Raw genomic sequence first — 23,915 nt, forward strand, 5'->3', positions numbered from 1 at the left:
CAGTTTAAAGCTTATGCAGATTTAAGTGATACTTAGGAAAGTTGTAAAGATTTGTTGTTGTTCTCTATTTACCTCCACCTCTCCTGCCCTCCACTCATTTGTACAAGATGCACCTTTTCACCTCCAGGTTCCAAGTACATTACACACAACAAACTACACTCGACGGCTTCAACAAATGGCCCCCTGACGCCAGGTGATGTCATTAAATTAAACACTTTTTATATGGAACATGCACCATGTGAGTACAACGTGAACTACAATAATTAAGGTCTTACCACAGTATATTTTGATAATATAAGACTTAATTGACCTTCAGAGGGGAAGTTTGCATGGTCCTTCTACAAGAAGAGATGCAGAAGATTATAGTTGATACTGTAACTTACTGTTACAAATTCATTTTCTATGTCAGTGCTTTGTTTGCCGTGTAAAAAATCACCTTCACAAAATCACATTTTATGTGATTGTCTGAATTTGTTATGAAGTGTCATTATAACAAGAAATGTTCCTTATTTTAACAAAACATCTTGATTTTGTGTAATAACAGGAAAGTTTCATGAAATACCAACATTGTCTTGTCTTGTTAACAGAATACAGAATGATTTCGTATGTAGTTTCTCATTTTAACTAGAAACTGAGACAAATTTTGTCACTGTGGCAACAATATGTTGAAGTAGATGTGATGTATTTCATGTAATACATTGTATTTAAAAGCCCTGATGGTTCCCCACTGGTTAATATGCATTTGTGTCAGTATTAAAGTTGGGGAGGAGGAGGTGAGGGAGGTCAGGCAGACAGATAGAGATCCTGTCCCTCCCAGCTGATTGTGGTTGGAGAGATTACACAGTGTGGTCTGGATGGATTAGTGTTCTCACTACATTTAGCAGAGCTGATAAACTGCAGACATGCTGGCCAGTAATTACACATACAGCTTTAAAAGCATGGTTCAGTCAGAGACAGTCTTACACTGTAGTAAAGATTGTTGCATTTTTAATCATAAATATTGTTCAGTGTGTAATTTCAAACCTGAACAGCTGAAGATGTGATTTTTTTTTATCAAATATTTCTCACTGAGACAGGTGACCCATGATGTATGCACACTTTTTCACACTTTTTCATGCATTTAGACATCACAAACAACAAAGTTTTACCTTTTTTTGTAGTAAATTGTAACTGTAGATTGTGAAGAGTTTCATAATAAAATGACTCGAACTTTGGAAGATATCTGCTTCATTTGATTAACTCACATTTACTGCAGATGAACTTCGGAATTTCATATGAACTTTATATTTTTGCCTGTTTTTTGCAAGTAGTGTGGATTTTGTCCCTCGTCATCACATACAATGGAAGCATGTTAGCAAGAGAAGTTTCAGTGACTGGAATGAATGGGAGGAATGATTACAGAGAGCAAAACCAGTCTCAATATACATTTGGGAATGTGAATATTGTTGTAGGACAGACTGTGTAAAACTATAAACCTATCTTTTAAAACAAACCTGTTTACATCCTAACTGAAGGTCACTCATAACAGGCCTCTCTTCTTCATGTGTGGATAACCGGGTTATCCGCATTAGAACGCTGATCATTTGACAGTCTGGATTTTTTGGCTCTCATAAACTGGCTTAAAATTCATCTGCGACTGCTGACAGAGCAACAAGTCTTTAACCCCAAACCTGCTAGAAGTGCACTTTATTGACAGTTAGCTGGATCATGACTGAGATGTTTTAGGGTGAACCCCAAACATGAACTCAGTTTTCAAATACAAATGTCCAGCTTTCTCAGATTTATGATGAAACAATGTTGATATAATTATAATTTTAAACGAGAACATGAAGCATCACTGTCAGTCTGACCACATTCACTGGTGACATGTGACAAACAACAAAAGACAAACCAGATAAAACACATAAGATATAAGATGTAATGGTGAGTGATGAATGTATCACCAGTGATGAAGTGCAGCACACTGTGATACATGGAGTCAAGAGGCTTTAAGACAGAGGGAGAAGTATGCATATATACGATATCACCATAATCAAGCACAGACAGAATAATGTTCAATGGTCTTTCAACTAACAGAAGAGAAATATCATTCGTTTCTGTACAAAAATCCAGTTTTGACCTTCAGTTTGCTTGATAAGTGTTCCACATGAGTCTTAAAAGTGAATCTGGTGTCCAGCCAGAGTCCCTTTTGAAGAACTTGTGCTTTGTCTCGCAGTATAAGTCAGTCTCTCTCTCATGCAGTAACTCGCCCTCTCTCGTACCTGTATCACCATTTCCTGTCGCAGTTTTCGCTGGGCTTTCATCCACTTTGGCATTTCATAGCAGGAGGAGGTTACTGCTGCTGGGATGCAAACTGGAGGCTGATCATCTCCAGCTGGGTCACCTGGGCGATGGTGTCTGATGTTGAAAGACCTGAAACACTTGAGGACTTCAAGATACATCACTGATGATGCATCGCAGCCATCCAGAGGATGTATTATGAGAGCAAAGATCAGAATCACTGTCTCTACCTCTAATGATGTCAGTTGTTTTATTGTCATATATTTAATGCCTCTTACAAAATTGCACAAATATTATAAATATGCATAATATTATAACTACATTTATGAAAGAATCAAAGCAAAAAAATTGTAAACATTCATTCAGAATTTCATTCAGTAAACAACAAAAACTTTGAAATCATTCGTTCAGATTTACATATTCTGAGTGTTCAAAATGGAAAGACATAACTTTTTGCTCCGCTTCCCAGAGGAGCAAAAAATGAGCAATGAACATAAATGGAAGCGTTTAACGGTGATCAACGGTGTTCAGCAGCAACAGCAGGAACACAGGAAATGAGACTTTTGTCCACGAATGTAGTGCCCCAGTGCATGCTGGGAGGGTTCCTGTGATGACGCCTGCTGAGTCATCTTGTTGCTGTTGTTCACCTGAGTCTTTGTTGACCCTGCAGGTGGATCATGAGGGTAACCTGGAACACCTGAGGGCCAGTGTGTTCCAGGTTATTTAAGCCTCTCTCCTTCTTCCCCACAGACGCCTTTTTGATTTGGTTATGTTGCTTTAGTTTGTTTTTGCTTTTATACACTGTACAACACCCTCACACACCTCACACTCATGCACATTACACTATTGATTATATGGACATCCACACCCCCATATTGTAAATATTCAGTTCATTTGTTTAACTTAATTTAATAAATAATTTTTTCGTTAACTCTTCAACATGGTGCGTCTCCTGTTGTGTTGTGGCCAAAGAGCCGCGTCATTACAGCTCCCAACACACCCACCTCGTTTAATAGCAATCACATGATCAGCACTCAGCCAATCATATGAATGCTGATCACGGTTTCTACTCTCTATTCATTTTGTCTTTGTTCTTAAGATATCTTCGTCATCTAGAATAAACAAACCAATTCATGTTTCTCTCCGGATGAATTGTAATAACTTTGGTGATTCCTTAAATTTTCATCTTGTTCCATCATCAGGTCAAAATTTTAATTTTTCCTGTAGTTTGTTTTATAACCAAATACCTGCGAAACTAATGACATTCCCATCAACCTCAAATGGACTTTGCGCCAGTCAGCAAATGTTAGTCAGCTAAAACCTATAACTGGTGAGTATGGTAAACATTATGGGCTACCTGCTAAACATCAGCATGTTAACTTTGTCGTTGTGAGAGCATCAAAGCACCGCTGTGCCTGCTTTGTGGACATTAAGGTGAATTTAAGAACAGACTATTCTCAGTTAGATGACAGTGATATGGACAGTGTATTTGTGGGGCTCTAAGAACGTCAGTGTGTGTTCAGCCTGGTTTAACTTTTTAGCTGGACGACTCTGAGATGGAACCTCAGCTGAGCCAAGTGACCTGCGCCCCGTTTCCCAAAAGCATCTTAAGGCAAAGATGACCTTGGTCCCGTTGTAAGTCTAAGATGATTTTGGGAAACGAGGCTGTTGGCCAATAGGGCAGCATAAAAACATTGTCACAACAGTAAATACAAACAACATAAACAGGTTTAGATAACTGTCTCACACTACAAAATAGTATAGACAATATCTATTTGAGATGCAACCATACAGTCAGAGTGGCCTCTTCTACCACTGCTATGCTGATGATACCCAGATATTCCTCTCATTTACCTGAGTGTCATATGGAGGGAACATGACTGGCAGATATCTCACAGTGATTGTGAAGGCACCTCCTAAAGCTCAACCAGAGCTTGTGTTCCTTCAGGGGAAGGGATGTCCTCACTGAGACCTTTCCATCAACATCGACAAAACCGTGATGATGCCAACTTGGATAGCGAGGAAGATGGGTGTGACCCCGGATTATTTAGGCCTTTAATGGCAGATTGCCTGGAATGTAAATCCACTTAAAGAACAATCCTGATTCACAAAGCTTTTCACGGGGGTTTCATGAACTGTGAGTTGTGAGTTTTTCTTTTACTTAATTTTTACAGCAAATTTGGGAGAAAAATAACCTTGTATCAGAACTTCTGAAACTGGAGATAAAAATCAGCCCCAGTGATGTTCACACAAGTCCTGATTTTGCCAAGCAGTTGTTGTCCTGAGACTAACATTTTGTATGATAGCCTTAGGACAACAACTGCTGGGGCCAATCAATGTTTGTGATGTCATCACATCTCTATTTGGTTTCTGAAGTGAAATGGAAGCCATTAAAATTATTCTACTGACTATAAGAATAGGCAGAGGCTATATAAAGCTGATTCTTACTTGTCACTTTATTGTAAACTCAGGACTCTCCAGTATCTCGACGCAGGCCTACTTTTAACCGGGGTAGATCACCCTGGTAATGCTGAACGGCTAACCTGCTCTGGATCAGAGGTCTATACAACGAAGCAAGTTCAACTTAGTCTGGCTTTCTTTGGCTTAACTGGCTTCACTGGATAACCAGTATCACAAAGCTGAGGTGAACTAGCTCTGTGAACTCTGGGTTCTCCAGCTACAACATGCTCATGTGAAAGAGGCGGGGTTGTTAATTATGAGCGACATCAGCAGAACCATGAATGACGTACTTTATATGATATGAGAGGAAATGGTGGAGATTATATCAACAGCACAGTGATATTCATTAAGGTGAAATGTAACAATATAATCACATAACTACAACAGAAGATGTAATATGAGAGACAATTCCCAAATATTATTATTATAATATAAGATATGACTAAAGCTTAAAATGAGTGTGTGAATGAATATGAATGTGTCTTTATTATACAGTAGGCCTATGTATATGTATTTTTTGCTTTTTTGTCTGATGATAAATCATTCTAAATATGTGATGCATATAAAAAAGTTAAAGTAATGTCAGACTGCTGCCAAAGCAGAGAGGAGAGGAAAAGTAGTTAACGCCTGATGAGGTCAATCTGACCCAAATGTTGCATTTATAATCATGGGAACCAATCAGGATGTGTGGATTATTTCTCTGATAAAAGACAACAGTGTGTAAAAGCATTGTCATGGTGAGTAGCAGGAATGGACCCAAACTCAGAGACCGGCAGTTGACAAAAATCTTCTTTATTCTCAAAGTGGTCAAGGACAGAACAGGACAAAATAGAACAAACAGAACAATGATCCAACAAGGTCTGTGTCCCAAAACAAAATCTTAAATACTAACTGAACTAATAAGGCAATGAGGAACAGGTGACTAGACACAAGGGCAGGCTGGCAGTGATTGGCTGGGGAAGACAGCAGGAGTAAGGCAGGGCTAACGAGGGTAAATGCATGGCAGGTGTGAGGAGGAGTACATGAAAACAAGAGGAGAAAACACAGGCAAACCAGAAAAACAAAAACACAACAAGCACAGTCCGACCAACAAAGGAAACCCAAATGACAGAAAGTCCCTCAAAAAGTCCGACTCAAAACAGAAAAAGTCTGATGAACAATGACAATCAAGGAATTCAAAAGAACAAAAATACAGTGAGTCCAAACATACATTAATGTCCTGGCAGGATGTGACAGTGGAAACAGAAGTCTGCAACAATAAAATGATTCTACTGGCATATAAAAATATATATTGCTCTGTTTTACTTGTGACTTATTGTAAACTCAGGACTTTTGTCCTTGTCAGGATCCTGTAAGAATGATGATTCTTTTTTTTTTCCAGTGATGTGATTGGCTGTTGACAGGTTGTGATCTGACCCCCTGAAGTTAACAGGCTCTGGATACTACAATTTATCTTATTTAAGCTTTATTTTACCCGGCAAGTCATTATGAACAGTTTCTTATTTACAATGACAGCCTGGCGATGCTGTATCTTGTCTCGTCTTGTGAGGGAAAGTTGTTTTTCTTTGCATCCCTGTAATAACAATAAATGTGATCACTCTTTAAAAACCACTTCATCACACTATTTAATGATGCTTTGTGAGTAACCTGACATAGAAACAGGCCTGGCTCTTATCTAATCAGTATCTGACAACAAACAAAATTAAGGAAGTTTTTCTTTCAAACTTAGTCATTGACTTTACCCTGCTATGTTTTACAAAATAATAATAATAAAAAGATATTGATATTAGTTGTACATTTTGTTGTAGTTACGCTGAGACTGCTGTTCGCTTATTTTGGTGCTGTCCTTTTGGAATAACAGGTGTCTTTATCAACAGCCATATTGATGAACATTTTATTTTATTTATTATTTTGGAAACATGTGCAGTTTGGAATATTAGAAGATAGTTCTATGTTGAATTTGCAGCTATAAATTACAAATATTTACATTTTATTGGCTAAATGTCCTATTCATAAAAGCACATTTACAGGTAAAATGTCGAACTTCTTGGTTTTCACAAAGGAAGTCAAACAGTAGGCTCCTTTAATTTGATTTTCTTCTAATTTAAGGCTGTAAAAACTATTAATACCTGTTTTTTGTTTAAAATCTTTGTAAAACTGTAACTCTCCCTAGCCAGAGTTTGTTTATTGTTTCCTACTTTTCTTCTGTAAGATGAATATTTTGTGTATATGCAGTATATCATCATTTTATGGTAGAATAACTTATAATTGTTTTTATATGTCAATTAAGAAAAAAAACCTGCTCCGGAGCAGGTAAGCTGTTCAGTATAAGTTACCATGACGATTTATCCCGGTTAAAAGTAAGACACCTGAGTTAAACCCAAAGACAGCAGGTGAACACACTGACCTTCTGTCTCACTGCGCCTCCCTGCGGAGGAAACACGAACTTCACCTGCCGGAGAGCTGCTCATGTTGTGTTTGAGGTCTCTGTCTTTTGTCCTGTGCCCGTTCAAGTGCAAGAGATCATCAAATGCTAACTAAGTACCAAATAGAAGGCACTATTCTCAACAGCTTTAAGCCAACGACACATATAGTACAAACACCAGAGAATGCCGCTCACTGCCGTAGCTTAGAAAACATGTCTGATGGACAAGTGACACTATAAAATAGGCCTACTATGCAACCCTACTTCAAGTTTTGCTAATATCAACAGTAGACCTTACCATGTTTTCAGCTAGTATAGTCAACCGCGCCAACGCAGCTTTTAGACGGTAAAAGTTCACAACAGAGCATCTCAATTCACGATTTAATGCAAAGCTTCCCGTTTTCCCGGTTTCACCTGAACGCAACACGAGAGGAAGGGTTTGTTTTCGTCACGTGACAGGAAGTGTGTGTTGTTGGAAGTTCAACGCTAATAGGAAGTGTGTTTATTTACGATGCAGCGACGCAAAACTCTGCAGACTTGAAATACAACAATAATCCCTTTCTTCGGGGAGGATAAACTGTGTTTTCTATGAAAACGGACGCGGTTAGTGTTGCCTTTGAGTTTGTTTTACCGCCAGCTGGCTGTTTTTGGCTATGAGCACTCCACCTTCGGATGCTAGTTCTAGCTAAGTGGTAGCTAAGTAGGATCACAACCTTGCCCTGTCCGTCACCACAGCCACGCTGAGTTAGTAGTTGCCCGCTGACGGTGCCAGCTTTTAATACGTTCCTGGTCATTTTCACTTTGTCCTAGTTGAGCTCTCATGTCCGTTACCGTTAGTGAATGTCGGAAAACTGGCTGACAGTTCACGGTAACGTCCTGCAGGTCATGTAGTCCTGTCCTGGGTGGTTGTGACAAGACATGACCGCCTCCTGACAGCGGTGTTAGTTTGACATCAACATGGGCTCAGCAAAGCTGCGTCGATAAATCGACGAAGAGTTTCAACTGTTGTCTTTGGCGGTGAGTCAGTAACACTGCTGTTTTCAGATAAAGGTAGCTGTGGTCAGGTCATGTTAGGATGCTGCTTTGCTAACGGCTAACTCCTGTTGAGTGTCTAAAGTTACTGTCACCCTGCCAACGTCGGATAAGTGAAGGCAACCTTAGGTAAGCCATCGACTGTGATAAGACACCGTCACTCCCTTAATACTGTAAATAACTGCAGTGGTAACAGTTATCCGTCCGGCAGCTTCAGTCTGGTCTGAGCTGATTGTTGCTCATTTACGGTGATTAACGTTAGTTGTCTGGTTCTTAAAAGCAACATTACACGTTTAGAAATAACGTCATCCTTGAACTTTCAACTTCGGCCACACAAACTCCACAAAACCCTCCAAGTAAATATGACCTTGTTGAACGTTATTGTGTTAAAGGCGTGTAACTTCTGAATCGAAACTGAAATCTCTTCCGAGTCCCAAATCAGCCCTGGGACCGGGATTATAATCTCTACAGCGCGATATCACAGGAAGGCGGTAGTGAGCGGTGTGAACTAATCTGTAAATGCCGGGTTTTATTTGGCTTGATGTCTTCTTACCTGTAGACAAACTATAGTTGAAGTGTAATTGAAGTTACCTGTACAGAGTGTTTACAAGTGGCTGTTAGCAAAAACACATATAAACATAGTGTCAGATTATGTCTCTTCCATATCAGAGAACAGATTGTATTTGGTCTGATGAGGACAGACGTTTGGTCAGTTTATGAAACCACTTTATTAAATAGATGGAGAACAGAACACATATAATCCTGTAATTTGTCATATTATTTGTGTCCTGTGTGTTTATTAGACATTGAACACTTGTGAGGGCTTCGACCGTGAGGGTGGTGCTTTTGGTGGTCACAGTTTCCTCCCACAGCTCGGGGTAGCTCTCATCATCATCCCCGAGCCGTCAGGATGTTGGAGGGCCTGGTCGCCTGGGTGCTGAACACGTACCTGGGAAAATATGTCAGCAACCTGAACACAGACCAGCTCTCCATCGCCCTGCTGAAAGGTAATCACACACGCTTCTGTTTTTATGGTCACTTACAGTTATTGATGGTTCATTTGTATGTTTTAGATGTTTGAATGTTTGAATTCCTCCTCTTCCTCCTCCTCCTCCGCTGTATGAAAATCAGCTTGTTTAAACTAAAGGAGTCCATCACAGTATTAATGCAGTTGCAGATACATTTTATAAAGTTCAAACTGTATCTCATCACTGTGAGAGTCTCTGCAAATTGATGTGAATACTGTATGTAAAGACTTAAAGGACGAGTTCACTATTTCTCAAGTCTTTCTTAAGACAATATTCAGTTAAACCAACAGTCAGGAGCACAAATGAACATTGAAAGCTGTTTTTCTTGCTGTAATCATTCCTCCTGTTCATACTGACCATTAGAAGATCCCTTCATAATGACCTTACAATGGAAGTGATGGAGGACAAAATCCACAAAAGTTTATCTGAAGCTAATATGAAGCTTCAGCGTCCAGATGAGTCAAATCAAGTAGATATCTTTCAACGTTACAGTCTTTTTAGTGCCAAAGTTCCTCTTTTTGTTATTATACTTCCACCTGCAGCTCAACAGGGAAACACTGTCCGAGGAAACACAAAGAGGGAATTTGATGCTAAAAAGACTGTAAATGTGTCAGATATCCACTTGATATGACTAACTCAGACTGCTGAAGCTGAATAGAAGCTTCACACAGACTTTTAAATGACTGTGTGGACACACTGTGGATTTTATCCTCCATCACTTCTATTAAAACACATTTGAAGGATCTTTTTAATATCCAGTATGAACAGGAGGAATGATTACAGACACCTGACTGCTGCTTTAACACACTGGGAACATTGTGAACCTATCAGGGGTGGACCAAGAAATTGATATTGTGATATTTTGTGATATTACTGCTTGTGAGATGTTATTGATATACTGACACCAAGCATCGATACACTGTTTTTAAAACATGAGACTAATCAGAATTGATTAAGCTGCTCTACCACGACCCCCCCGCCTCCTTATAGAGTCACTGAACAGACTGCTGACCGTCAGATGAACGGCAAGTATAGGTGACAATGAAGAAATGCGAGACAAATGACCAGCCAGGAGCAGTCGTCAGACTCTCCGTGTCCACTGACTAGAAGCACTTTCATGGCTGTTTGTGAGAGTTTCTGTGTGTTACCTGTTAGCGGCTCTACAACACTGTGTGTGTGTGTGTGTGTGTGTGTGTGTGTGTGTGTGTGTGTGTGGGAAGTGCCCTGCTGTTTATCATGTTAACGTTACCGTCATCAGCCTCAATATCTGAAGCTCTGAATATAGCAGTTAGTGTTGTGTTCACTGCCACAGAAAAGAATAAATCTTTGTAACCACAGTTCTCTGCTGTCTCTTATCGAGCTCGCTGATGCTACCAGCATCTCAGTGACAGGCACAAACTGAGGCTACAGTCAGTCAGTGTTGTGATATTTATATCCTGTGATATATATATTTATATTATATATTGTTCCTGGAAAGACCAGAGTCCAAAATGGAAACGTTCATCCTCTAAAGATGGATGATGTGCTCGGAGCATTTCATAGATCATTTTGATCTTTTTGTGTAAAAATAGAAAGAGGAAATATCTGAGCTGGACGTCACAAACATCATCAGGTGCATAACGGTGCGTCTGTTTGTCCTCAACCATTCAGTACAGACGGTCTTGGATCAAGTTAGCCTGGTTAACCTGGTTACCCTGGTTACCCTAAAACACTAGTGTGTGTTTGAAATGTTTCATGTTTAATCAGGTGGTCTTACTGAGTTCACAGTCTCATCTACAAGAGACCTGAACACAGCAGGAGACACACTAACACATACAGTCACCCAATGAAATGAGACGTTCAAGTTCATTCTGTTAATGCGGTGCAGTCAGTCAGCGTTCAGTGTGATAGTAGATTAACATCTGAGAGATTTGAGTGTGTATTTCTCTCCAATCATCAGCACTAACTGGGAAGGTGAGACAGCTCCAGTTTGCTAAACAGCGTTTGTCTGATCCTTGTTGTTCCTCAGGTGCAGTGGAGCTGGAGAACCTCCCTCTGAGGAAAGATGCCCTCCGAGAGTTTGACCTGCCGTTTGAAGTCAAAGCAGGTGAGACACACTGATCACATGACCTCACAAAGGTTAAACTGAACTAAAACGGTGGAGTAGAGGATGTGTTTGTAGGGTTGACCCCAGTATATTTACTGTCTCACATTGTGTTGAAAATAGAAGATACATAAAGCAGAGTATGAAGGAGAGGAGTGTGCTGAGTTCATCTCGTTGACGTCACAGTAACAAGCAGCTGACTGAGAAAATAGTTCTTGTCTGCGTCTAATTGTAACGAGGAGTCTGTGACAGCGTGAAGAGAACAGAAGTGTCTGCTAGTAACGACTCTTTAGAAGCTGTGCACTGTTTGTTTGTATGTGGTCTTACAGATACTCCATATATGTCAATTAATACGTAACATGATGTAACATAATGATGTGACTACAAGGCAGCGCTGGCAGTAACCATGTTAGAACAACAGTCTTCTTCTTCTACTGCCGTTGTTCTCTGCTGCTTTGGTGCTTGCATAATAAAACGTCTACTTCAGCTTCAGTGTGTTGAGAATGTGTCAAAGGGTCCATCATGATAAACCAGTCAGGATTTTCCTGTTTATTGACATACTGTAAAGATGGCGGAGCAGCATACTTCAGTCTTCATCATGCATGTCTGAGCAGCCAGTGCAGATAGAAGAGAGTCTGACTGTAGTCAGCGTGATGTCAGCGTGATGTCAGCGTGATGTCAGCGTGATGTCAGTGTGATGTCAGTGTGATGTCAACGTGATGTCAGCGTGATGTCAGCTGTTGGTTTTGTACCCACAGTGATGCAGTCTGAGGTCTTTCAGACTCTTTGATGAACCCACCTGTTGAATCTCATTGTATCATGAATGATGGTAGTGTAAGTTTTCTCAGAGTCTTCTGTCCTGACCTGCTCTCCTGAGGAGGGTCGTTAATAAAGTTCTCCACCTGACGTAGATGTTAATGGAGTAGTACTGACCCTGGTTATTATAATAGTTGTAAAATCCACAGCTTGCTTAGTGTTTTCCAGATATTCCTGAAAACATTTGACAGTCCAACAAGTGGACCAGGACGTAGTGACTGAGCTGGTTTTGTGTTCTTCTCATCCTCTCGAAGTCCACCAGAGAAATCAAACTTTGTATCAAGTTTGTATCGATATTTTAGGCTGCTGGTTTGTTGCCATGGAAATGGCAGAGTGATATTTTTAGTGATGAGGCACGGCTCGGTGTGATGTCATCCTGATGTGATCATGTTCTGAATAATAATATAATAATAATATAATGAAGATCCTCTCAGCTCTGCTTTGGTCTCTTCAGCTGCTAAATGCTCCTCGATGTTCAGCTGCTCTGTCAGTTCTTCATCAGCCAGTCTGACACTTTTACATCACCTTTATATTATTTAATGATAAAGAAATTAGTAAGAAGAGATGATTCAGTTGAAATAAAGTGTCTGTTAGCTCGTCAACATTGATATTACCAGAGGTTGTTTATCTTGTCAGCAGCGGTGGTTCAGCTTGTATAATGTTCTTTTGTCTCCATGTGTTTGGTCAGTTTTCATGACATGATCACCTAGAAAGAGTCTCCACAGTCTTCACATTCATCTGCTGCAGGCTTGAAGTTTTGAGTGTTTACATATAAGTGTCATTTTGTGACATCACAACTTGTTTGGAGCCAATCACGGTCCAGTATTCAACTCACACAGTGTGACAGTGAAGGAGGAAACATCTGGTGTCCAACAGAGAACTTCTGAAATGAAAAATATTTCTATATTATTGGAAGCAGACTACTACTACTACTACTACTACTACTACTACTACTACTCCTAGTACTACTACTACTCCTACTACTACTACTACTACTACTACTACTACTACTACTACTACTAGTACTACTACTAGTGTACTCTCACAGTCTGAACTCATCAGTCTGGTCTGCTGCAGTGTTTAGTTGGACATGACGTAGATGAAGTGTCAGTGTTGTCAGATCCTTCTTGTTTGTTTTCTTTAATGTGACATCATGTGGTCTTTCACCAGGCTTCATCGGAAAGATTACCCTCCAGATCCCGTTCTACCGACCTCACAGTGACCCCTGGGTCATCTCCATGTCCCAGCTCAACCTGATCATCGGTCCTGCTCAGCTGCAGGAGTACGACGGGGAGAAGGAGAGAGAGGAGGAGAGAGAGCGCAAAAAACGCCTCCTCAGGGCTCTAGAGGACAAATTCAAAGTAGGAAGATCAACATCACACGTTAAAATGTGCTTTCTGTTTGTCCAACTAATGCTGAGCATCAAAGAAAAACACAATACCTTCTCTGATCTCTAATAAGCATCACAGCCTCACATTGATACATGTTATAGATGATGTTGAGATGTTGAGATGATGATGTGTCATATCTGCAGCTCCTACAAGTCTTAAAAAGCATTTTAAAAAGGCATCAAACAGACTTCAACTGGATTCACAGATGAATATTGTCGAGTGTATATATATTGTTGAGTCTATAAACTACAGTCAGACCTGCAGCAAACATCCAGTCACTGTGCTCCAGTGTCAGCTTCTTCAATCAACTTGAATGAAGAATAAAATAATACTTTAATTATTATAATCATAGTAATGATAAGCTTTATTTGTATATCAGCTTCCATACATGAGATGCAGCTCATTACTTTACACAAAATTGCACTAAAAACATTTAAACAAAAGTTAGTAAAGAAACAATAAAATCAAATGAAACTGTATAAACTTCAGTAAAATGAACACAATGAAATATTTCAGACTCAGTAATGATTTCAACACCTGGAAGCAGCATTAAAACAGAAGGTCTGAAGATGTTTCTGTTCAGTTGCTCCACAGTTTTGATCCATAAGAAGAAACATGTGTCGTCTTCTGTACGTTAAGATCACAGCCAGAGACAACAGACCACATGATGAACCAGTCAGGAACAAAAGAGACGAGAAAGATGCTGAAATAGATGATCTTCTCTCTTTTGTTGTTGAAGTTTGTCTGAAATAGATTTTTTTGGGAAGTCCAGTAAAAAAAGACACTCGCAACACTCCAGATTTTTAAAAAGGTCTTACATTAAATCTGCAGAGAGCAGCGATATCAGACAACAGAGAGAACAGACACATCTTAACGGAGCTTCACTTCCTGGACTGACTCTAAATTCAATTCAGCTTTTATAATATTTGTCTTCATTGTGTTTTGTTGTTGACAGTGTAAATACTGTACGTGCGTGTATGTTGATGTGTGTTTGCTGTTCTTCCTCCAGAGTGAGTGTGAACAGAGAGGAGAGTCTTACTGGTACTCTGTCACTGCCTCAGTGGTCACCAGGATCGTGGAAAACATCGAGGTAAGCTGGGACTGTATGTGGTATCTGAAGCATAGAAACACACTGGACAGAACCACTAGACGGCAGGTTTCCATCCTGCTGAGCAGTAACTGACTAGATGTTACTGTCACATCCTCAGTAACAAAGTGTTTCTGGTTGTTTGTCTGCAGCTGAATATCCAAGATGTGCACCTGAGATTTGAGGATGACTTCTCCAACCCAGAGAAACCTTTTTCCTTCGGAGTGTGCATCAACAACGTCTCTGCTCAGAACCCCTCCAAAGAGGCAGTAAGTCACATGACACCTCATGATTGTAGAAAGCTTCACTTCTGGATCTGAGCTGTATTATTTAACTATTTGATGACCGTGTGAAAATGATTTGGAAAAGTGTTTTATGTTATTAATGATGTTGAGTAACAGCTGCTTGTTATATATTAACACTTATTAATAGCAGACTGAGGGTTTTATGAACTGGTCATTACTTCTGTTTATTATAGTTCAAAGTACTGACAGAAAACTTCCTGGTGGATTTACAGGACCAGCTCCAAGAAACAGGTCAATAAACTGACACCATGAACTGTGACACAATCCTGACTTATAGGTCTGATCATCCAAGAGTTATTAAATGTTATTCTGTTGTTGTTGTTGTTGTTGTTGTTGTTGTTGTTGTTGTTGTTATACTGGTTGTCTGATGTAGTTTCATGTTGAATACAGAAGAGACTGTAGTTAACCAGCAGCCACAACTCTGCATACAGAGAGGAATATTTTTATTTATCATAATAAACAATACATGTAATTGACAACAACAATAATAATAATACTACTAATGACAACATAGCAGTGTATCAATCACACTAACCAGCTGAACTTCCTGCTTCAGAGAGTTGTGTATATCAACACTTCTACACTAGATATGAGTCTGTCACCAGCAACAAGCTGCTACATAATGTCTTGTAATGTAAGTGTCTAAAATCATTCTAGAAAGGACCAAACATAGAAATAAAACCTTTATTTCATGTTTCACTTGATCCCGTCTGTTTGTTATTGTGTTCAAACTGTTATTGAGACTCATTAACAAACAGACGGGATCAAGTGAAACATAAAGAAAACATGTTATTTCTATGTTTGGTTCTTTCCATAATGTTTTAGACACTTATAATAATAATAATCTCATCCTGTCAACTACAAACACTTTTAGTGAAGGAACATTGAAGGGTTGTTGCTGCTCCGTCAGATGAAATCACCGCCTGTTTCTCTGCTGCCTGTTGAAGCAGCCTCGCTCAGTACTGGACCAGTTTATTAATAGTTGTCCTCATTAGTCTCTGAGACACAATAAGATGGGACAATGAGGTCCAGGATGAAAATACCAAAGTTTCCCTTTAACGTAGGAAATCACTTGTATCTGTGCAGGAGTCCTGACCGTCAGATGATTTAACAACAAGCTGATTGAAAGATAGTTTTACAGTGATCTATGATGAATGTGGGTGATTGATACTGTATCTGTTTATACTGTTCATTCAATCTCTGGCTGCTGGGACCAGTCTGTGGAGGACTGGGGAGACTGGGTTGTGGTTCTGCCTGGCTGCTGGGACCAGTCTGTGGAGGACTGGGGAGACTGGGTTGTGGTTCTGTGTTGCTTCCATCCTAAGCAGCTTCTCCTCCAGGTTGACAGGAAGTGTTTCTCTGCTCATAGTTCATGTCTGAGAGTTTGATTTACTCCATGAAGCTCATTCATATTTTCTCTCATCTGTTTTACGGCAGTACTGGTTTCATTTCATCCTTCAGACTGTTGAAGGTGGACTGACTTTTAAGGCAGACCAGCAATTCTCATTTTAGTGTCAATCTCAGCCGCTCTTTAACAGAGCTAGCCTTTGCTAGCCTCCCAGCTAACGTTAGCCTTCTTCTCCCTCTGGAGGCTTTACTTTTGGTTGGATTTGAGCCTAACAAGTATTTCCTTTTTTATATTTGCAGGTCCAGAAGCTCCTCCGGCAGAAACAGCTGGAGATTGAAGACTTCAGTGTCTACTGGGACACAGAGTGTGAAATGCTGGGAAAACTCCCAGTAAACCAGATCCAGGTGAGACATTCAGACGTCAACACAGTATCAGAGGTTAATCCTTAACCACATCCTGGCTTTTTCATTTCAGGGTTTATCCTGTGTTATACTTAACCAGACTGACGCTGTACAAACTTGAAGCACTCAATACAGCTCACAGCGCTAAATGACAGTGATTTGTTGCCAGGCAACCGCTTATCTGAAGGGAATAGATCTACAGATGTGACTTAAATTAGATCGGTTCGAGAGTCATAATGTTGGTTTAGTACATCTCATTGACCTTGTAGAGTGATGTTAGCAGTGAACGGTGTGATCATGAATACTGAGTCACTGTCAGACCTGTGGAGCCTTCAGTCAGCAAAAGTCTTCAATACTGTTCTGTGATGTTTGCAAAATCATATTAGATATAATCATGTCCTTAACGTCTGGGGTGAGTTTATTTATATATCTATTTTATTCATTATTTTTATAGTATGTCTTTCTTTTTTTCTTGTTTGTCTTTTATTGTGAAACACTTTGTGGTGCTAAATACATTTTACTTTATAAAAGACAATGTTCCATATAAGTTGTTTGGTTGTTTTGTGAATGTGCAGGATGCGATGACCCAGTGCATGCAGAGCCGGGAGCATCAGTACATCTTTGAACCAGTGTGTGCCTCCGTACTGCTCAGAAGAAACACCTCCAAGGAGCCTCTGAGGTCCCGACACACCCCGAGGATCGAAGGCCAAGTTCAGCTGGAACCCATGTCCTTACGCCTGTCACAGGTCTGTACGGACCCACAATCTCTCTTTAGCTTCTCTCTGACACTGCAGGCATCTGCAAAGAAAAACCATTATGATGTGATATATGAAGGACTGACTGAACGTGATGGACCACCTCAAATGTTCCAGAGTCAATGAAACGTCTTGCATTGAGTGAATTGAGTGTGTGTGCTCCAGCTGTAGTCTACCTGGCGGACTTGAGTTATAAAGGGTTTTTCCATTGGGCTGGTTTGGTCTGCTGTAGCTTCGCTGTGCCAAGCCAACCTGCGATGAAATGTCTTTCTGCTGTCAGAGATGACTGCAGCCAACCTTTGATCTCTGAAACTGCCAAACCTGCAGCAACCAAACCTGGCAGACATGTTCAGAAAGTTACCCGTTACTCAGGCAACCAAAATCCATCATCTGACCTCATGATGCCGCTATAATTAACGTTTTTACTTTTTTGCCGATAACTTCTGAACCTCACAAGTTGATGATGATGATATCACAGTAGGAAACCTGCCCTCGCTGGTTGCGTGATTTTCACAGCTTTCAGATTTGATTTAATCTTTACGAATTTTCAAACATGAAAAGTCTTGATCGACCCGCACAGTGTTTCCTTTTTATATGGATGCTCCATAGTGTACTGGAGTATCCATATAAAATACTCCAAGTTGTGTTGTTAAGGTCCATTTCACATTAATGCTCATAAATCAAAGTGGTTTAAGCTATTACTGCACGTGTTCAGATTATATCTCATAATTGACTGTGTTGTTGTTTTTTTCCTGAAATGAACATGACATCTGTGTTCATGTCCCAGTCAGGAGATATTTGGTTTTGATTGATCAAAATGTTGTATGGCTAAATACAACACTGAAAACAAAATTGTCAGAATGGAAGGTTGTAGACACTTAAAACACATCTTGTGATGAGTGAAGAGACTTTACAACCAGCGGTCAGTTATGAAGTCCATCACTCTGTTTTGTTTTCTAAATTTGCATTTTCAATTAACTCTAAAAACCAAAGTATTTGTTCAAATTTTACCAATTTGAGTCACAGATTGTCACAGAGTCTGGAGATGAAATGTTGTAAAAAGTTGTAAAATGAATGAATGAATGAATGTGTGTGTGTGTGTGTGTGTGTGTGTGTGTGTGTGTGTGTGTGTGTGTGTGACTTAGGTCCAGTACCAACAGATCACAGCGTTCCTCAAAGAGTTGGACCGCCGGGAGAGGGAGATGCTGTACCGAAAGTGGAGACCCAAAGTCCCTGTTACTGGGAAGTAAGTTCAGACATACAGGATAATTCATGTTTATTACAACTTGAGTCTTATCTTTATAGTTTTGTCCACTGCATTGTACTCTTCAAGGTTATATCTGAGGCCTCAGAACATGATGATGATGATGATCACCAAAATAAGTCAGACAAGAAACACAAACATGAGCAGGATAATTAAAATACATCATCATGCTTTTATGTTGGATAAAGAAAAAAATCTTGACAGTCACTAATGATTTCTATTAATCTACAGTTAATTTACTGCGGTTGTATGAGTCACTGGAGTAAAAGTAAAAGTCTGGTTGCACCCACAGCATTTTATCAGGAAATCATCAGAACTTTATCAGTCACTAATACATCATGCAACCTTAATATCTTATTTTGTCTATTGTGGGACCAACCAGGTTTCCTACATGTGCAAACTGGATGAGATATAAGCCTGTAACATTGTTTTCCTCAGCTGCCGGCAGTGGTGGATGTTTGCCATCGAGGCCAACCTGAGTGAGATCAGGGAGCAGCGGCGGCGGGGCAGCTGGGACTTTGCGTTGCAGCGGGCCCGAGACGCTCAGACCTACACCAGCCTCTACTTCAGAGGGCTCAAAGGAGTCCCACTGAGTCCTCAGGAGGAGGTACTACACTATAAGTCCGTGTTCAGACTGGCATTAGCTCTGCATGAAAAACTGCAGCCCTCTCATTCATTTGAATGGGAGCAGTGTGTTGAGACAGTGGGGGTGCCAACACAGGCTTATCCGGCAATAAAGTTCAACCAGGGTCTTTTTTCTCTTTTTGTGGTTTTGCTGTCTGATAAACCTTTAAATACAATAATGTGTTACTCCAACTAGACTTCCAGGACTAATGCAGCCCCTTGCATTTTTATAATGCAGGGGAAAAATGCCAATACCCTCTAGTTCCAGCTTCTCAAATGTAAGAAAACTATCACTGTGATGACCGTTTCTCACAATTCTCGCCATTCTGTAGACTAAATAATTAATTGATTAACTGATAAAGAAACATTAGCCTTAGTTTTATTTCAGATGCTGTAAAGCACTTAGGAGGTGGTCAGTGTGGTATTTTGAGATGATGTACTTCCACACACTCGCAAACACACGTTACTGAACTGTTCTTCACATTTGTCTTTGTCAACTAGAGTGAGCTGGAGCGAGTGGAAGAGGAGCAGACGTTGGAGGAGCTGCAGAGTCTGAGAGAAATTGTTCACGACTGGTTTCGAAAGCAGGAAGAGATTGCAGAGGTGAGAGTAGATGACTCATACAGGTAGTCAACAGTGCTTAAAACAGAATTTCCAAACGAAGACTTGACTCCTGCACACTGTCAGCACTTAAATTCATTAAGTAGCTACATTTTGGTCAAGTGACCTTCATCAGGCATCTTAAAACAGAATTTTCAACACCTTAATGGTCTGTGTTGGTCCCAAAGAAGCAGAGGCCAGGAAGAAAAATGACACAAGAATTGCTTCTCACAATGATCCTTAAAATTTCACTAATCTCCTAAATGTGTTAAAGTTTCAGCCTGTGTTCTCTATCTGTCTCCTCTCCCAGAATGTGCGAGAGCCCAGCAGCGACCCCCAGCCCTGTTCACCCACCACATCCATCCCCAAGAGCGGGAGCTCTGGAATGATCCAGTACCTGCAGTCCTGGTTCCCAGGCTGGGGCGGCTGGTATGGAGATTCCCAGGACCCAGATAGGGTCCCTGAGGAGCTCCTTCCCAGTCCGTCCTCCTGGGACATTCTGGGTGAGCGACTGACTCCTGTTTGGACAACATTTAGCATCTGTCTTCATCCTGAGTTTGGTTCCTTTATAAGCTCTGGCGGAAGCTGCCACTAAGTGATATTCTATTAAATTAACTAATTGCTAAAATAGGTGAAATAAGGCACAACTATAATAAATGGTGGTTGAAATCTTATTCATATAGGGACATGCAAAACAGATAGTATAACATTGATACAGCTGCTTGGACCCCCAATGACTGCTGACTCTGATGATGTAATGCTTCTCCAGCAGAGACAGAAGACTTGTTCGACCCGTTGGAGGACTCTCACACTCTGAACACGTTCACCAGGCGAGATCACCTATTTGCCCGGCTAGAGTTCTTACTGGAGAAGGGTGGAGTCACTCTCTTCCACCAGGATCGGAGGGGGGACACACTGCATGAGAGTGGGGTCATCCAGCTGGAGTTTTCAGGTATGTAATAGCAGTGATGAAGACATGTTCCAGTGTCTTCCTCCTTTTGAATGATTTTAAAGAAATGTATTCATTATGTTGCAACTTTATTTGGAAAGGTTAAAGGCCAATAATTCAGTTTTGTGTTCTACAGCGACTAAAATGTTATGGTGATCAACTGCTTCCTAATTTTAAATTCTGTTATTGGGCATTTCAAAGACCACTGCAAATAGGTTAGATCCTCTGTCTCAAACAGATTCAAGAGGTTGTGGTTGAACCAGCAAGACCCTCAAGATGTCCTGTTTTCAGAGCCAAAGCAGCTCAGGCTCCATTATTTTAATATAAAAAACTTAATACTGCAAATTTCATAAACATTCTCTAATATGGAATAACAAAATATAACAGAGGCAAAGTCACCACCTTTTTACCAACATCTCTAGCATGTGTCATTGTCCCTTAGCTTCAGTTTTACCAATTTACAGGAAGTTCAATGATTTTGATTATCATATAAAGTGTTAGCTGAGTTTACACTTCACGCTGTTACCTGGGAGGCTGAGTAGTGTGATCCCCCGATAGTTGGAGCACATCTTCCGGTCCCGTTTTTTGAAAATGTGAACCATCACCCTGGTTTGCCAGTCCACAGGCACTGTCTCTGATCCCCATGTGACACTGAAGAGGCATGCCAGCCATGACAGCCCACCAACGCCCAGAGCCTTCAGCATCTCAGGGCAAATCTTATCCACACCCAGTGCCTTGACACCGAGGAGCTTTTTCACTACCTCAGAGACCTCTGCCATGGATATGAGTGAGGCTTCCAACTCTGCCTCCTCCATAGAGGGCATGTCGGTCAGGTTTAGGAGATCCTCAGAATGATCCTTCCACCGTCCGACAATGTCCTCAGTCAAGGTCAGCAGTTCTCCAACCCTGCTGAAATCAGCCTGGACTGAGTTGCCTATTGGTTTGACAGAACTTCTTTGAGGCCAACCGAAAGTCCTCCCATTGCCTCCCCAAACTACCCCCACACCTGGGTTTTTGCTTCAGCAACCACCTGTACTGCCACCCTTTTGGCCCTTTGGTACCCCTCTGCTTCAGGAGACCCCTGGGCCAGCCTGACCTGAAAGGCCTCCTTCTCCAGCTTGATGACCTCCTTCACAGCTGGTGTCCACCAGTGGATTCTCAAGTTGCCGCCCCAATAGCCACCGATGACTTTCGTTCCACAACTCCACAACTGAGGTCCTGAACATGGCCCACTGGGATTCTGTGTCCCCAACCTCCTCCAACATGCAGGACAAATTCCCTCCGGAGGTGGAGGTTCAAGACCTCAGGGACAGCGGCCTCCACCAGACGTTCCGACTCCACCCTCACTACTCTGTTGGGTCTCCAAGGTCTGTTCGGCAGCCTCCTACACCACCGGATCTAACTCACCACCAGGTGGTGATCCGTTGACAGCTCTGTTCGTCTCTTTACCTGAGTGTTCAAGACATGCGGCTGCAGATCTGATGACTCAAATAAAAAGTCGATCATTGATCTTTGGCCTTGCATCTAAAATAAAACCGTAACTTCAGTCTCAGCTTCTTCATGAGAAGATTTTCAGTATGTTGCTTAAAAGAAAGACATTCATCAAGCCAAACATCAAGATATTTATAACAGGCACCAACATGTTTTCTCTCCTTGAGTTGTCACAATGTCAACAGTGTCTGAGTGACTGATCCACAATAACTACAGCTTCTTTATTAATAGTATTATGAAAATGAGTGTTTTCACTATCAGTTTCATTCTTTCAGTCATGACTGTTGGCTCAATGTTTGGTGCCACAGCAATCCCTGGCCTTATGTTACCTTACATAATAAGCATTTCATGAACACATTTGAATCCCATGCAGTGAGGTATAGTATCAGCAGATACTCCGATTTGAAGTTTTAGAATTGTTATCGGGAGAGAAAAACTCCCCTGCACGGGTCTTCTGTTATTTTTGTCCCATGTGCTGACATGATAGTTACTAACTGACTCAGAGCATGTGTGCTGATTGATTGAGTTTGTTGTGACTCTTCCATAGGGGTAAAGGTGATTGTGGAGTCTCTCCCTCGTTCCGAGTCCTCCCTGCTGTCTGTTAAGCTGGGTGGTTTGTTCCTGAGAGACTTGACCACTCAAGGCACCATCTTCCCTGTTCTGGTATCTCCCAAAACGGTAAGCAGTAATAAAGGTGTGCCGGAGATTCAAAATATGAAGGATAAGTATATGATATATACAGTAGTTTCTGCTGTATGTTGTCATGCTGATCAAGTCTTCCATCAATTATAGGACAAAGTCGTGGTTGCCATTAATCAACCGTCTGGGCAGTCCAGTAGCTCCGGTAAGGTTTCTGTTGTTAAAATTTATCTGATAATATTTGCTTGATCTAAAAATAGTAAATTATATTTTCTCTGACATTGTAACTACCTTAGAGCCATTACAGTATATAACTGGGAATAGACTGACTTCAGAGAGGGGATTTTGTTCTTCAGTGTATCAGTATTTCTGCTCAGTTAGCCGTTGTGATATCGGCATTTTACTCAACATGAAAGCTACTTTATTAACTATGTGCTTGTGCTTACTGCTTTTTTGTAGCTATAGATATTTTTAATTTCTAAACAATACACAACATTATTACTGTTGCTTTTTCATCACATCTACAATTATGAGAAATAATATATTTTTTTAGTTTAAGAACCCCAGCAGAGCAGCTGCTCCACACTAAACTCCTATATCAGCTTCAGGTTTTACCTGTAACGTTTTAGTGCCTTTGAATATCATGTGTATCATCAGATTTGTAAAGTGTCCACAAAATAAAATGTGTGCATCCTGGTTATAGTTCAATAATAATACATTGCATTCAGCACCAATGTTTAGAGCACTGAAGTGGTGAGCAGAAAAGAGGGTGCAAAAACAGGGCATGCGTTGTGATATTCTGCCCCCCTTTACCATCGTCCTCATTGATTTCCATCACAGCCAGGTTTTCAGTATTTTTAAGGTAAGACAGCTTTGTAAGTTTGTATCCTGTCATGCTGTTTTCCTGTGCTGCTCTGTGGACAGTGGGGTAGTATGA

At 40.7% G+C, this 23,915-nt stretch overlaps 1 protein-coding gene across 7 annotated transcripts in view; it reads left to right on the forward strand.

Annotated features, from left to right (window-relative positions):
- Nucleotides 1-7,615: 7,615 nt before the first annotated feature.
- Nucleotides 7,616-23,915, forward strand: part of vps13d (vacuolar protein sorting 13 homolog D) — a 63,244-nt gene continuing 46,944 nt past the window's right edge. For 4 of the 7 annotated variants that reach the window (XM_044350673.1, XM_044350677.1, XM_044350678.1 and 1 more), the window contains exons 1-15: nt 7,620-8,182; nt 9,001-9,204; nt 11,234-11,311; nt 13,295-13,485; nt 14,525-14,605; nt 14,755-14,871; nt 16,555-16,659; nt 17,232-17,402; nt 18,557-18,657; nt 19,114-19,282; nt 19,801-19,902; nt 20,210-20,402; nt 20,669-20,851; nt 22,887-23,017; nt 23,132-23,183. In XM_044350673.1, the coding sequence (XP_044206608.1) occupies nt 9,108-9,204; nt 11,234-11,311; nt 13,295-13,485; nt 14,525-14,605; nt 14,755-14,871; nt 16,555-16,659; nt 17,232-17,402; nt 18,557-18,657; nt 19,114-19,282; nt 19,801-19,902; nt 20,210-20,402; nt 20,669-20,851; nt 22,887-23,017; nt 23,132-23,183 (1,771 nt within the window). In that variant the 5' untranslated portion in view covers nt 7,620-8,182; nt 9,001-9,107. Of the gene's footprint in view, nt 8,183-9,000; nt 9,205-11,233; nt 11,312-13,294; nt 13,486-14,524; nt 14,606-14,754; nt 14,872-16,554; nt 16,660-17,231; nt 17,403-18,556; nt 18,658-19,113; nt 19,283-19,800; nt 19,903-20,209; nt 20,403-20,668; nt 20,852-22,886; nt 23,018-23,131; nt 23,184-23,915 lie in introns of all 7 variants that reach the window. The other 3 variants (XM_044350675.1, XM_044350679.1, XM_044350674.1) reach the window with 2 other exon arrangements.

Source organism: Thunnus albacares, chromosome 5 (genome assembly GCF_914725855.1).
Source record: "Thunnus albacares chromosome 5, fThuAlb1.1, whole genome shotgun sequence".
NCBI lineage: Eukaryota > Metazoa > Chordata > Actinopteri > Scombriformes > Scombridae > Thunnus > Thunnus albacares.